Source organism: Ranitomeya variabilis, chromosome 4 (genome assembly GCF_051348905.1).
Source record: "Ranitomeya variabilis isolate aRanVar5 chromosome 4, aRanVar5.hap1, whole genome shotgun sequence".
Lineage (NCBI taxonomy): Eukaryota > Metazoa > Chordata > Amphibia > Anura > Dendrobatidae > Ranitomeya > Ranitomeya variabilis.
Window position 1 is genome coordinate 549,125,445 of NC_135235.1, and position 16,409 is coordinate 549,141,853.

Sequence of the window (16,409 nt, forward strand, 5' to 3'; positions counted from 1 at the left end):
TATGTTGATATAAAATAAGAATAATATATTATATTTAAGGGAATCCATCAGGTGTTTTTTGCCTCCCACACTGCCATCACCACCACTGTTCCCTTCTTCTCCTGTACTAAAAGGGTGTTTGGTAGCCCATGTCATCCCAAGACCTTCCTCATGAATGTCAATCATGACAGACTGGGTGGGATTAGAGTGCGGACCGATTGATTCATTTCTTGATAGTCTACAGGTCCCTAAATATAAAGTCTACAGGTCCCTAAATATAAACTGCACAATCGGGAATTAAAAGTTAAAGGGGTATTCCCATCTCCAAAATCCTATCCAAATATTTAGTAGATGTAATAATATAATATTGACACATAACTCCTATTAGAAATGTAGTATAGTTCTTCTGATTAGCTATGTTGCTTACTCCATGTGTAGGGCATTCCATGGTTATGACCACTCATATAGTGTCAGTTAGTTGTTAGTGCTCATAATCATGGATACCTAAGCTACTGCACTGCCCTGCACATGGGGTAAATGACATAGCTAATCAGAAGAATTATACTATATTTTTAATTGGACTTATTTGTTAATATTGTTATTATTACACCTACTACATATTGAGACAGGATCTTGGAGATGGGAATATCTCTTTGAGCATCATCTCGGACAGGTAATATGCATATTAAGGGAGAGGACATTAAAAGTTTTTTAATCCAAATTTGGCACCTGTTTGCCATGCATAATTTAGAAAGTGTATGATAGTGGTGGCAGTAAGGGGGCAAAAAGTACTTGACAGGTTCACATACAAACGGCACTCTGCAGCACAATAAAAGGCACTTTTAGGGCCACGGCTGACACCTGAGAGGCAGTTTGGCAGCAGAGCGGTAAAGGCAGTAATTTATCCAGTAATTTGCAGCTACAAAACTAATAAACAAAAGCTGCTTCATCATATTATAACAGCCAGTTTACTAACATACCAACTATGATAAATTACCCACCCTTCAATACTGACTGGAAGAAAAAAAAATAGAAATGAAACATGTATAAAAGAGTATAGAATAAAATAGATGTATAAAACTCGTTAGGCATTCCGTATGCCAGAATATATTAAAGACCAGGAATGTACAGTGTGATAGATTGCAGGTCACAGTCAAAGCTTCATGAGCCAAGAGAACAGACTGCATAATCCATGGCTTTTTCCCTTCCAATCCTTTCATCATATAAAAGGAATGGACATCTTGTATAAGAGCAAAAATATTTACAGGAATGGAAGATATCACTCTGCTGTCTGCTCCTCCCGGAGACAGTAAGTCATAACTTTCTGCTGGTGCATTATCAAATCCACACAGAGGCCTTTCCATCTCCAGACCGGCTGCTGACACTACTCTTACTTGAGCCTTTCTTGGACCTCTTCTCTTTGGTGGAAGGTTGGCTATTATGGTTACTGTAAGCTTGGATAGCAGATTCCAGGCGTTCCTGAGCCACACGGACCTCCCGGTGAAGGTGTTCTAGTTCAGTGGGAATGCTGTCCTCGCCGTTACCATACTGCTGTTCCTGAGCAATGTTGGCCCTGTTCTGTTTATAAGCCATTTTGGCATTTGTAAGTTCTGTGTAGTGGATCTGATCAGGTTTCACAGCTATGTTATATCCAGGGGGAGCTGAAGGCGTATTCCATGAGAAAGGATAATTATATGATGAGGAATCATCTACTTGTTTCCCTCTGTTATTAAGTGCATCCCGTATGGTCCCAAACCCAAGATGAAGCATCTCCCAAACATTCAGGAGCAGGCACAGACAGCTTACTCCATACATGATTAACAAGAAGATGGTCTTCTCGGTGGGCCGGGATATAAAACAGTCCACTGTATGTGGACAAGGAATTCTGTGGCATTCATATCTTGTAATCACTTCAAATCCATACAAGAAATATTGGCCAGCCAAAAATCCAATCTCAAAAACGGTCCTAACCAACAACTGCAGGACATAAATTCTTAATAGTCCATCAGCTCTTATCCGCCTTCGTCCATCGTGTTTTATCTTGTTATGGCTTATTTTCCCTCTGTCGCTGTCTAGTTCAGTCTCTGGATACATCATGGGGTCCTCTTCGTTGTCATCTTCCACTTCTTCAAGAGCACGATTTTGCTTCCAGCGCAAAGACAAAGCTCTAACCCTAGCCTTCCTGTCATACTCGTTACGTTCCTCTATTTTTGCAATTTTGTGAATAGCATAGCCCAAGTACAGGAGAGGTGGCGTTGCCACTAAGATAATCTGGAATACCCAAAACCGAACATGAGAAAGGGGGGCAAAGGCATCATAGCAAACGTTCTCACATCCAGGTTGATCAGTGTTACACTCAAACTTAGACTGTTCATCATAGTAAATGGATTCTCCTCCCACAACCGTCAAAACAATGCGGAAAACTATCAGTACAGTCAGCCAAATCTTTCCAACAAATGTCGAATGATTATGGATTTCTTCTAAAAGGCGTGTCAGAAAACTCCAGCTCATGTTGCTTGTTCCTCCTTGAATATAAAAGGGAAAATCTAGTCAATTTTAAAACTCACAAATTTTTCTGTTTACCAATTCAATATATAACAGAGTACACCAACAAACACATGCAATACGTGAGACAAGGGGTTCCTCGCAAAAAAAATCTGAATACGGAAAAAGATTACAAAAGGTCAGATTACTCAGTCACTACATTAGTGCAAAATTTATGATTAGCCATTGGCTTAAAGGGAATCTGTCAGCCCATTTTAGGCCTATAAGCTAGGGCCACCGCCATCAGGGGCTTATCTACAGCATTCTATAATGCTTATAGGCCTAAGCTTATAGGTCTAAAATAGGGTGACAGATTCCCTTTAATAAAACCAGACAAGCTTAAAGGGAACCTGTCACCCCCAAAATCGAAGGTGAGCTAAGTCCACCGGCATCAGGGGCTTATCTACAGCATTCTGGAAAGCTGTAGATAAGCCCCCGATGTATCCTGAAAGATGAGAAAAAGAGGTTAGATTATACTCACCCTGGGGCGGTCCCGCTGCGGTCCGGGTCCGATGGGTGTCGCGGTCCAGTCCGGGGCCTCCCATCTTCTTACGATGATGTCCTCTTCTTGCATTCATGCCACGGCTCTGCGCAGGCGTACTTTGTCTGCTCTGTTAAGGGCAGAGCAAAGTACTGCAGTGCGCAGGCGCCGGGCCTCTCTGACCTTTCCCGGCACCTGCGCACTGCAGTACTTTGCTCTGCCCTCAACAGGGCAGACAAAGTACGCCTGCGCCGCAGCGTGAAGACAAGAAGAGGATGTCATCGCAACAAGATGGGAGGCCCCGGACCGGACCGCGACGCCACCGCAGCGGAACCGCCCCTGGGTGAGTATAATCTAACCTCTTTTTCTCATCTTTCAGGATACATCGGGGGCTTATCTACAGCATTCCAGAATGCTGTAGATAAGCCCCTGATGCCAGTGGGCTTAGCTCACCTTCGATTTTGGGGGTGACAGGTTCCCTTTAAACTAAACTGCAAGATAAATCAGGCAAGATGCACAAGTGACAATATGGAAAGCATTCGGTGTACAAGATATTGACTATAATCAATGCTAACAATTATACCCTAAGGCCCCAATTTATCACTTGCGGTTTTTAAGTCACTTTCCTTTTTCTCGGGGGTATTAGTTGCCATGTTTGCCACCAAATTCTTCTTAATGGAGCATGCAGTTCGCGAAGGGAACTGCTTTGCAACTTTGAACAAAATGGTTTAAAAAATTGCACCAAAACACCGACGTACTCAAAAATACACCAAGGGTGGACTGGAGTTGCAGCAAATTTTGCAACTTTTTATAAAGTCATTATTGCTAAATCAGGTGAAAACATCTGGAATCGCTCAAATTCACCCACAAAGCAAAAACAACCCACAGGTGAGCAGATATAAAAGTGACTAAAAAAAGAGCAAATAGAATAATGAATTGGGTACAAACAAAAAAAGGCACAAAACTAGACAAAAAACAAGCACAAAGGCAATGATTAATCAGGTATGAAGTATATATAAGCTGATATTATTCACTAGGTTCTATGAAATGTCATTCATGATAACAACAAAACAGGTTTGATATTTGAACATTAAATCACAAGAAAAATGCCAAGAACTGCAAGTAATTTAGTACATTCTAAAAATGTTACAGTGGGTACGGAAAGCATTCAGACCCCTTTACATTTTTTACTCTTTGTTTCATAGCAGCCATTTGGTAAATTCAAAAAGGTTCATTTTTTTCTCATTAATGTACACTCTGCACCCCATCTTGACTGAAACCCCCCCCAGAAATGTGACATTTTTGCATATCTATTAAAAAAGAAAAACTGAAATATCACATGGTCATAGGTATTCAGACCCTTTGCTCAGTATTGAGTAGAAGCGCCCATAATTCAGCGTGCCGATCTTGCATCAGTCGAACATCCCTTTGGCGGATATTAGCTACTCACAAATGGCACCCCTACAAAATCCAGCTGCTGCAGCATCTCAACTAGGGTGATCCAGATCGGCGTACTGAATTTGCAGAATGGGCAAAACAAAAATTGGAACAGGACCCTCAGTTTACACAATTGTCAATTTTCTATGCTGTGAAGATACGAGATGTGCAGCATCTGAAACAACGGATACTGGAAGCCTGTGCTAGCATTTCTTCTGCGGTGTTGCCATCAGTGTGTCTAGAGTGGGAGAAGAGGGGTTCATTGACAATCCAACACAATGGGTAGCACATTGAACATTTTTAAGTTGTCATAAACTTGTAAATAACCCATGAAAGAATGAAGTTATGTTAAAATCAAGCACGTCATTGTTGTTCTTGTGAAATTCTCAATAGGTCTGATGTGTCACATGACCCTCTTCCCATTGGAAAAGATAAAGTTGGATCCAAAATGGCCAAGTTCAAAATGGCTGCCATGGTCACCACCCATCTTGAACATTTTTCCCCCACCCATATACTAATGTGCCACAAACCGGATGTTGATATCACCAACCATTCCCAATTTATTTAGGTGTATCCATATAAATGGCCCAATATATATATATATATATATATATATATATATACACACATATATATACACATGTATATATACTATTAAAGACTTCAATGTGTACCAAACCATTACGGATATCTGCAGTGTTGCACGGAACTTCATTTTAAAATGCCACTATATTAAAGATAACAGCATTCTGGAAACTGCTAAGTCTAAGCCGAATATGGAACTTTCCTTGGAAGAAGATGAATTACTGATGTTTGAAGAACAGAGGACATTAAAAGATTTATTTGACTTGGATACGACTGATAAAAAACCTGGGGATCAGTCGGTTAGATTCCTAACATCTAATACGGATTATTATCCATTGAAGTCAAGACCAGCAATCGTGGATAAATTACAAGAGGTTGTTGAATTGGAACTGATTGAATTGAGTAAAAATACAACAAAAAAATCCAAGGGCAATTTGAGTAGAAAAGAAAAAATAGTGTTAGATCAATTGGCACAAAATAAAGATCTTCTAATTAAAAATGCGGACAAAGGTGGGGCGATTAATGCTGGACTGTATAAAATCCTAAACCTTAGATCTAGAGAATCCGGATGTTTATTTGGAATTAAAAGAAAATCCTACTGTGAGATTTAACGGTGAACTTCTAAATTTACTCCAGGAAGGGGTAACAACTGGAGCTTTGAGCGAAAAAATAAAAATATATTGCTATTTGGACCACCCTGTCATTCCAGTGTACCATTCCCTACCAAAAATTCATAAAAACATATTTCCACCTCCTACGAGACCCATAGTGGCGGGGATTGGTGCACTGGGTGAAAGGCTGGGTGAGTGGTTGGATGCACATCTCCAGCCACTAGTTTCTATGACTCCTAGCCATATACGTGACACGAAGGCAGTGGTTACCACGATGCATGCTTTTACGTGGGAGGCTGGTTTCACATGGTTCTTGTGTGATGTAATTAGTCTGTATCCCTCTATTCCCCACAATGTAGCTCTCAAATGTTTATCCTTCTATCTCAGGAAATATAGCAGGTTTTATGTGATTTTTTACTTGAAGCAACTAAATTCCTCTTGAGTCATAATTATTGCATGTTTGACAATAGGTATTTTTTGCAGACTAGTGGTGTAAGTATGGGAGCGAAATTCTCCCGTTCACTCGCTAATATTGTAATGGCAACCTGGGAAGAGAATTTTATCTATATATCTTCAAATCCATTCAGAGACAATCTTGTGTGGATGGGAAGATATTTAGATGATCTGGTCTTTGTGCTGAAAAATATGGAGGATGACGCCCAATCTTTTCTCGAATATTTAAACAACAATGATTATAATCTCCAATTTACTGGTTTTCCTGAGAAGTCACATCGATTTTTTAGATGTAACGTTTGTTGCTAGTATTGAGGAGAACAGTGTATTGGTACTCCCTTACCGAAAATCAACTGCTTTAAACAGTATACTGGCATCCCCCACACGTTACTAGAAACCTACCTGTGGGTGAACTCATCAGGACTAAACGCAATAGTTCTGATGATTCTATATATATACAGTACGTGAAAGTAAAAAAGTTTGCAGCAGATTACAAAACCGTGGTTACCCTAAATGGTGTTTGGACAGAGCCCATTCGATTGTCAGGAATATTAGCAGAGACTCTTTACTTAAACATAGACGTAAGAAAAATAAAACTGATATTATTACATTCACCACGGGGTACAGTCCACAATTTAACCAGATCACTGACATCATACGGAAGTACATACCTATTTTGCGACAAGATACAATTCTCAGAAACATCTTGGATAATCACATGGTCTGATTTGTGCCAAAAAGAGCGACTACATTAAAAAAACTTTTGTCTCCCAGCTTATTTGTGGATGTAGAACGAGATCAAAGGAAAAACTGGCTTAGTGCTGTTGGTTTCCACAAATGTGGAGCTAACGTGTGCAAATGTTGCCAGTATGCTACAAAGGATAAAAAAATTTGCCTCTTTCACAAACAAAAAAGTTTCCAATACGCAGTTTTATATATTGCAATACGGACAATGTTATTTATCTAATTCAGTGCAATATTTGTCAACTTCAATATGTGGGTTGTACCATGAACCCTCTGAAAAAACGCATCCGTAAACACTTGTCCGATGCTGTTAATTTGCCTCCAGCAGGTTTCTCTGCAGTTTCACGACATTTCGCCAATAAGCATAATGAGGATCTAAAATCTTTTTCCTTCAAAGGAATAGAGAAAGTGTCTAAGCCCGTTAGGGGGAGCAATTTACATGAAAAAATCCTGGCAAGGGAAAGTAAGTGGATTTTTTTACTGGAAACTAGAGTGCCGTGTGGTTTAAATGTTGATTATGACCCCATAAGATGCTCCATACAGACATTTGCCCCATACAGTGCTGCACAAATGCTGATTATGGCCCTATCAGATGCTCCATACAGACATTTGCCTCATATAATGCTGCACAAATGCTTATTATGGCCCCATAAGATGCTCCATACAGATATTTGCCCCATATAATGCTGAACAAATGCTGATTATGGCCCCATAAGATGCTCCATACAGATATTTGCCCCACATAATGCTCCACAAATGCTGATTATGGCCCCATAAGATGCTCCATACAGATATTTGCCCCAGATAATGCTCCACAAATGCCGATTATGGCCCCATAAGATGCTCCATAGACACATTTGCCCCATATGCTATTGCTGCGATTAAAAAAAAAAAATCACATACTCACCTCTCGTCGCTCAGGCCCCGGCACTTGCTATAGTCCACCGCTTTGCGGCGTTCATCGCGCCCTCTGACCTGAGCGTCACTGCAGAGGAAGACAGAGCGGCGCCCAGTGGTGGAACGTGGACAGGTGAATATTGCGCAATGCCCCCATACTCACCTGCTCCTGGCGCGGTCCCTGCATGTCCCTGGTTCTCAGGGCGCTGGCAGCTTCTTCCTGTGTTGAACGGTCACATGGTACAGCTCATTAGGCTAGGTTCACATTGCGTTAATGGGTGTCCGCTAGCGGACTCCGTTACATGGCGAAATTGTCGCAATTAACGCCATGTAACGGGTCCGTTAGTGCACCCATTGACAGCAATGTGCTAACGGGTTGCCAACGCATCGCTAGCGCATGCCATTCTCGGCACGCGCTAGCGATGTGCCGTTATTTTCTGACGGACCTCGGACACTGCTTGCAGCGTCCGAGGTGCGCCCGAGGTCCGTTCCTCGCTAGCGCAGATCGGGGATCTGCGCTAGCGGGATCGGCAAACACGATCCCTATAGATACATTGCGTTAGCGCAATCGGATTGCCCTAACGCAATGTGAACCTAGCCTTACAGTAATCAGTATGCGGCTCCACCCCTATGGGAGTGGAGTCGGGTCCATATTCATTACTGTAATGAGCGGTACCACGTGACCGCTCAGCGCTGGAAGAAGCTGTCAATGCCCGGAGAACCAGGTACCGTGCCAGGAGCAGGTGAGTATGATTAGACAGCTGCCGCTCCCCCTCCCCTGCCGAGCCCTGGGAATGGCTCGAGTATAAGCCGAGAGGGGCCAATTCAGAAATTCTCAGCCTATACTCGAGTATATATATGGGGAACAGGCGGGCCAGTCTATAGCTTCAATGCCTTCATCTTGCAGAAACTGCTGACACACTCCAGCCACATGAGGTCTGGCATTGTCCTGCATTAGGAGGAACCCAGGGCCAACCGCACCAGCATATGGTCTCACAAGGGGTCTGAGGATCTCATCTCGTTACCTAATGGCAGTCAGGCTACCTCTGGCACGCACATGGAGGGCTGTGCGGCCCTCCAAAGAAATGCCACCCCACACCATTACTGACCCACTAGCAAACCAGTCATGCTGAAGAATGTTGCAGGCAGCAGATTGCTCTCCACGGCGTCTCCAGACTCTGTCACGTCTGTCACATGTGCTCAGAGTGAACCTGCTTTCATCTGTGAAGAGCACAGTTCCGCCAGTGGCGAATTTGCCAATCCTGGTGTTCTGTGGCAAATGCCTAGCGTCCTGCACGGTGTTGGGCTGTGAGCACAACCCCCATCTGGGGACGTCTGGTACTCAGACCATCCTCATGGAGTCGGTTTCTAACAGTTTGTGCAAACACATGCACATTTGTGGCCTGCTGGAAGTTATTTTGCAGGGCTCTGGCAGTGCTCCTCCTTTTCCTCCTTGCACAAAGGCTGAAGTAGCGGTCCTGCTGCTGGGTTGTTGCCCTCCTACGGCCCCCTCCATGTCTCCTGGGGTACTGGCTTGTCTCCAGCCTCTGGACATTATGCTGACAGACACAGCAAACCTTCTTGCCACAGCTCACACTGATGTGCCATCCTGGATGAGCTGCAATCCCTGAGCGACTTGTGTGGGTTGTAGAGTCTGTTTCATGCTACCACGAGTGTGAAAGCACAACCAACATTCAAAAGTGACCAAAACATCAGTCAGAAAGCATTGGTACTGAGATGTGGTCTGTGGTCCCCACCTGCAGAACCACTCCTTTATTGAGTGTGTCTTGATAATTGCCAATAATTTCCATCTGTTGTCTATTCCATTTGCATAACAGCATGTGAAATTGATTGTCAAACAGTGTTGCTTCCGAAGTGGACAGTTTGATTTCACAGAAGTTTGATTTACTTGGAGTTATATTCTGTTGTTTGTGTTCCCTTTATTCTTCTGAGAGGAATATACACTCACCGGCCACTTTATTAGGTACACCATGCTAGTAACGGGTTGGACCCCCTTTTGCCTTCAGAACTGCCTCAATTCTTCGTGGCATAGATTCAACAAGGTGCTGGAAGCATTCCTCAGAGATTTTGGTCCATATTGACATGTTGGCATCACACAGTTGCCGCAGATTTGTCGGCTGCACATCCCAAAGATGCTCCAAGGCAGGATGGATCCATGCTTTCATGTTGTTTACGCCAAATTCTGACCCTACCATCCGAATGTCGCAGCAGAAATCGAGACTCATCAGACCAAGCAACGTTTTTCCAATCTTCTACTGTCCAATTTCGATGAGCTTGTACAAATTGTAGCCTCAGTTTCCTGTTCTTAGCTGAAAGGAGTGGTACCCGGTGTGGTCTTCTGCTGCTGTAGCCCATCTGCCTCAAAGTTCGACGCACTGTGCGTTCAGAGATGCTCTTAGGCCTACCTTGGTTGTAACGGGTGGCGATTTGAGTCACTGTTGCCTTTCTATCAGCTCGAACCAGTCTGCCCATTCTCCTCTGACCTCTGGCATCAACAAGGCATTTCCGCCCACAGAACTGCCGCTCACTGGATTTTTTTTCTTTTTCGGACCATTCTCTGTAAACCCTAGAGATGGTTGTGCGTGAAAATCCCAGTAGATCAGCAGTTTCTGAAATACTCAGACCAGCCCTTCTGGCACCAACAACCATGCCACGTTCAAAGGCACTCAAATCACCTTTCTTCCCCATACTGATGCTCGGTTTGAACTGCAGGAGATTGTCTTGACCATGTCTACATGCCTAAATGCACTGAGTTGCCGCCATGTGATTGGCTGATTAGAAATTAAGTGTTAACAAGAAGTTGGACAGGTGTACCTAATAAAGTGGCCGGTGAGTGTATACAGTGGTGTGAAAAAGTGTTTGACCGCTTCCTGATTTGCTATTCTTTGCATGTTTGTCACACTTAAATGTTTCAGTTCAACAAACACACCACACCACAGTGTCTCTGGTACGTGTGGTGACAGTTTTTTCACGTACCGGAGACACTAACACACGTAGACCCATTCAAATGAATGCTCTATGCACATGTCACCGTGTTTTCACGGACCGTGTGTAAAACACGCACGCAGACATGTCCGTTTTCACCCAGACACACGGATCACAAAACGTGCCACACACGTGCACATGAACAGCCGCCGGGGAAGTAGCGCTACTGTAAGGGCTGTTCTCCGGTGGCTGGTGCTGAACGCGGCTTTCATCCATTGTCCCCTGCTCTGCATTACTACTGCTCCCGGTTTTAAACTGTACATTCCCCAGACATGGATTATGCCGTGGGACTGCATAATCAAGAAATCCCATGTCCACTATGCGTCCAGAGACACCCGCGGCTCACCCGCGGGGACGGACATGTGACACGTCTCTCAGACGACAGATTGTCAATTTCTTTTGTGGAGACACAAGTCTCCGCAAGATAAATATCACCCTTAAAATTTATTGGATACGGTGAATCAGTGAATACATGTGGATTCACCTGCATTCAATAGACAGCAGCGCTGCCAGTTCCTACTCGTGTGCACATGCCCTGAGACCTTTCAGTTTCACAGTTCAATAAATATTCACTGATGGATTCTAGCAGCCAATCAGCACACGGTTCTTGTTTTGGCTAGTAGAAGTACATACCTGCAGCTGGGATATAGTGCCCTTACATAGCGCAGCACATTACAGTAATACGCACTTTAAAGGTCTATTTCCACAATTGTAAGTTATCGCCTTATCCATAGGATAGGAAATAACTTACCGATTGCTGGGGATCATTGTCTATGGGACTGCCAGAGAGAGCCAAGTACAGCACTTGATTATTTTTGGCAGCACCAAAGTTACTAAATGGAGTGGAGGTTGAGTATGCAGATCACAAATCAGTTCAAGATGGGGTCCTGGAGAGCCCCGTTCTCTGGATTGCTGAAGTTGTCAGCAGTAAGGACTTCGGCGATCAGTAAGTTGTTCCCTATCCCTATTGGCAACAATAGAAAACAACATTATTGAATTCATGCTAACAGTGTGGATGCTACTAAACAATTACTGTTTCCATTAAGGTGTGAGCACACACTGTGGCTGGCCACGTGGTTGAAGTTCTGCCTTTGAAAAAGCCATTGGCTGCATGACCGTGAATCAAAAATATGCCGATAAAGGCCACTGCACTGCGCAGAGTTAGGCTACTTTCACACTAGCGTTTTTCTGCGGACGTCTAAAACCGTCGTTTTGGCGAAAAAACGCATCCTGCAAAATCTCCCGCAGGATGCGTTTTTTTCCCATAGACTTGTATTGGCGACGGATCGCGACGCATTGTCATGCGTTGTGTACGTCGTGCGACGTATGCGTCGTAATTTGGCGACACGTCGTCTGGAAAAAACGTTGATTGTAACGTTTTTTGTCTGCTGCGGGAAAACGTGTCGCAACGCATCCTGCGGCATACATCGTCGGCTATAATGGAAGCCTATGGGCGCAGGATGCGTCGGGACACGTCGTATGATGGAATGCAGCGCTGCAATACGTTTTTTTACACTGAGCATGCTCAGAAGCAGGATTTTGTAGCCAATTCACCAGACAACGCCAGACAACCACAAATCTATATAAACCTGGCCTGGGCCTTCACCTCCACATTTGCCAGCAAGACTCCAGCCAGCAAGCATCCATCCAGCCAGCCAACAAGCATCCATCCGGCAAGCATCCATCCGGCAAGCATCCAGCTCAGAGGCCTGCTAGCCAGTGTGAGTATTGCCATTTTTCGTGCGTCTATGTGCATGTGTTTGTGTGCGTGTGCATTATGTGCGTGTGTTTGCGTCTGTATTATGACGTGCTGAATACAGCAAGAGCTAAACCTGAATACAGCCAGAGGCCTGCGATCGTCATGCAAAAGCCAGAGTCCAGCTCCATTCTGAGGCATGCCATCGTCCTGCAACTGCCAGCGTCCAGAGGCCGGCTATAAAACCTATGCAGCCAGAGGCCTGACTGTGGTGCCCGAAGGCAGTGTCAAGCTACAGCCTGAGACCTGCCAGCATCCTGACAGTGGGACTCCTGCGATGTTTGCGTGTGTCTGTGGGTGCATGTCTTTGTGTGCGTGTGCATGTTTTGTGTGCATTTGTTTTGGTCCACCTGTGTAGTTTTGTCCATCTGTGTGTTTGCATAGCCTGTGTGCATCTGTGTGTTTGCGTACAGCTGTGGTTTTTGTTGTGTGTGTGCGTTATGCTTGCTTGCGCCTGTGTGGTGCATGCACCTGTGTGCTTTCGTGTGTGCCTGCTTCTGGGTAATTACGGGTGCATGTGTCATTGCAACTGGTTGAGTGCACGTTCCTTTTTTTAAAAAGTGTGAAGTATTTACCCAGTAGTGTGGTCTGTGCAGCATGTGTTTTCAGTGTGAGCGTGTGTCTTGTGTGTGTGTTTATTTTCCTGTCATTTTTTTTTATTTTTTGGTGTTTTACTGTTGAAACCATTTCCAGTTGATGTACTTGTATTTAAAATAAAGAGCATTTTAGCTCCTATTGTGATGGTAAAAAAAAAAGGAAACTAAAAAAGAAGTAATAAAATTTTTATTAAAAATGTCCGTAGTATCATTTCATAAAGGTCAATTTCAAAGTGGTGTATGTAAAAATGGCCACACATGCAATACTGTGTTGGTTCAGGTTTTATTTTTTACGATAAAAGGTAATCTTAACTTTTTAAAATGGAAATTTAATCTTATTTTTAAAGGGATCTTTTCTAAATCTCTTTTCTAAATCACATATCTACATTTTGAACTGGTGTGTAGGTTTTTCAATTTTACAAGAGGTTTTTTTTTTGGGTGGTGGTAGGGTGAAATGGTTTTACAGCTTGCACATACTATTGCAGTAGGGAATCCAGCTCATACTTGTGTGTATTGGGGCAATTTTTTTGGGTGGTTTGCTCAGATAATTTCAGTAGGGTGGTTCTTAAAATTATTACATTACCGAGTTTGGGGGGTGATTGTAATGATAAATGTTATACTTGCAGAGCTACGAGGAACCATAGCTGCCTTCCCAGAGGGACCATAGCCGCATTCCCAGAGGGACCACAGCCGCCTTCCTAGAGGGACCACAGCTGCTTTGCTGATGTAAGTATTAATTTCACACAGACCCTACAGCTTCAATTTCAATGTGTACATTACCTTACAAGGGTTTTTATACTTGCAGAGCTACCAGGGACCACAGCCGCATTCCCAGAGGGACCACAGCCGCATTCCCAGAGGGACCACAGCCGCCTTCCCAGAGGGACCACAGCTGCTTTGCTGATGTAAGTATTAATTTCACACAGACCCTACAGCTTCAATTTCAATGTGTACATTACCTTACAAGGGTTTTTATACTTGCAGAGCTACCAGGGACCACAGCCGCCTTCCCAGAGGGACCACAGCCGCATTCCCAGAGGGACCACAGCCGCATTCCCAGAGGGACCACAGCCGCCTTCCCAGAGGGACCACAGCCGCCTTCCCAGAGGGACCACAGCCGCTTTGCTGATGTAAGTATTAATTTCACACAGACCCCACAGCTTCAATTTCAATGTGTACATTACCTTACAAGGGTTTTTATACTTGCAGAGCTACCAGGGACCACAGCCGCCTTCCCAGAGGGACCACAGCCGCCTTCCCAGAGGGACCACAGCCGCCAGTGCAGGGAAAAAAATGTCTTCTTCTGATGAGAGCCCTTCTCCACAGCGACAGCGTGTTGCGGTAATTTTGAAATTCTAACGTTTTGGGTGCTATACTTAAAATGTTGGTTATTAACTATATGCATTACTTATGTTTTCACAGGAAGCTGAAGCTGGCGAGGGCCTCACAGAAGGAGACGAGATGGGTGGAGAAATGTCAGGAGGGGGCGCACAGAGTGTAAGTTGTGCTGAAACAGATGCTTCACACATAACAGTGCACCCAACACATACAAAATACTTCATCATACATCACAGTACACATACAACATATGCCTACTTCAAAACTAATTTTTTTTTTTTTTTTTAGTCTGCTGCACCAGAAGTTCCTCCCAGCAGCAGGTCCCAGAGTCGGCGTCGTTATCGTCGCCGCGGTCAGGCAGCAGTGAGTTTTTTTTATTTGTTTATGTTTGGGGAAACTTGTTAATTTGTAGTTTAAAGTGTACTAATTTTTTTTATTATTATTTTTAATCTTTTCACAGGTTTCACAGCAGGCTCCCGAGTCAGATGAGGAACAGGGAACAGATGTGGACCCGGGAATAGATGTGGACCTTTGTGATAGAAATATATATATCATGTAGATCTCACTTGCATGTATACTCCTCTATAATCATATATACTCTTATACTCACAGCTAATATATACATTATAATAAATGGTTTAAAATGGTTGACACAAACTAATATAACCCAGACAGATCATATGGGATTTTCCATCCCAAAAAGCAGAAGAGTGTCAGATGTTTGGTGACTGCTGATCAGATGTCTCCACTTTGTCCTAGACACAGAACTCAAGTTTAGTTGCTTAATCCGCTGTCATATGAGCATTAGTCACAATATTCCATATATGTTTAGATAACCAATGACAGAGGAGCTAGACAATATGGTAATTAACTAACCACCCCTGACAACCCCTAACCACTCCTTTCTATGTGAAAATATAAAACTATGTATGTACAATAAAGTATCAGTATTGATGGAATGTTGTTCTGTCACAGTTGTGTACAGTCCATTCTTGATGAGCGCTCAAAATACTCAGTCTAATTGGGAGCGGCCACAGCACACACAGGGATATATTTATCCAACCCTAATATTTCCATAACACCTTCTCATCGAGGAGGTCCGCGAGCGGGAGCCGCTGTGGAATATGGCTGACCGTAGGCATTCAGACAAGTACCTTACACGTTGGCTCTGATTAGAAGTCTGTCATAATGTCATCAGCAACTGGGAGGACCTAAGTTCAAGGCAGCAGACTCTTGAACGTAAGTAGTCAAATTTCAGTAATTTCTGGAGCTGGTCGGAATGTGTTGTAATTATTCCTTTTTTTTTTTTGCTTTACAGGTGAAAGGGTTAGCAACCGGTGGCGGTCACTCAGGGATCGCTTCAGGAGGGAGTTTAATCAAGAGATGCAGGCCCCGAGTGGTTCAGCAGGAAGGAGGAGGATCCGTTATAAATATGGCCCAGCCTTGTCCTTCCTCAGGCAAACCATGCTGGTTAGAACGTAAGTATTCAAAATCCCATTAAATAAATCACCATGTTGGCCTGTCTAACTTTTTTTGTTTCAGTCAGGTCGTTTTCCTCTCAAGATATTAATTTTTTTTTTTACTATTTCACAGCACCTTCTCTAGTCATCCAGCGCCTGCATCGACCTTGGATCCCTCTGGAGCGATCTCTCAGGAGTCTGCCACCGAGGGCCACGTCGGTAAGCCCCACCCCTCTGACCCCTCATCTGGCCTTTCAGGTACCTCTGCCACATCCACCTCCACCAGCAGTGGAGCAGCATCACAGACTGCGTTACTTGAAGCTGCTGGTCAAGACGTAGCGTTCCCTTTACCCCACCCTTCTGATCCTGCCACCTCTAGACCACCATTAGGTTCGTGGCGGCAGCGACAGAGGGGTCAGGAAAGGAGCTATGCTCCTGAGTTCTTACATCTGAATGCATCCTTCCAAAGCTCTTTCAAAATTTTGTGAGAACAAGTGACTGCTGGTTTCAACATGGTGCAAG

General features: G+C 43.8%; 1 protein-coding gene across 4 annotated transcripts in view; it reads right to left on the reverse strand.

Annotated features, from left to right (window-relative positions):
• Positions 1-558: 558 nt before the first annotated feature.
• The window catches only part of GJC1 (gap junction protein gamma 1), an 84,821-nt gene continuing 68,970 nt past the window's right edge, over positions 559-16,409 (reverse strand). For all 4 annotated transcript variants that reach the window (XM_077252606.1, XM_077252603.1, XM_077252605.1 and 1 more), the window contains one exon: positions 559-2,504. In XM_077252606.1, the coding sequence (XP_077108721.1) occupies positions 1,318-2,490 (1,173 nt within the window). In that variant the 5' untranslated portion in view covers positions 2,491-2,504 and the 3' untranslated portion in view covers positions 559-1,317. The remainder of the gene's footprint in view (positions 2,505-16,409) is intronic.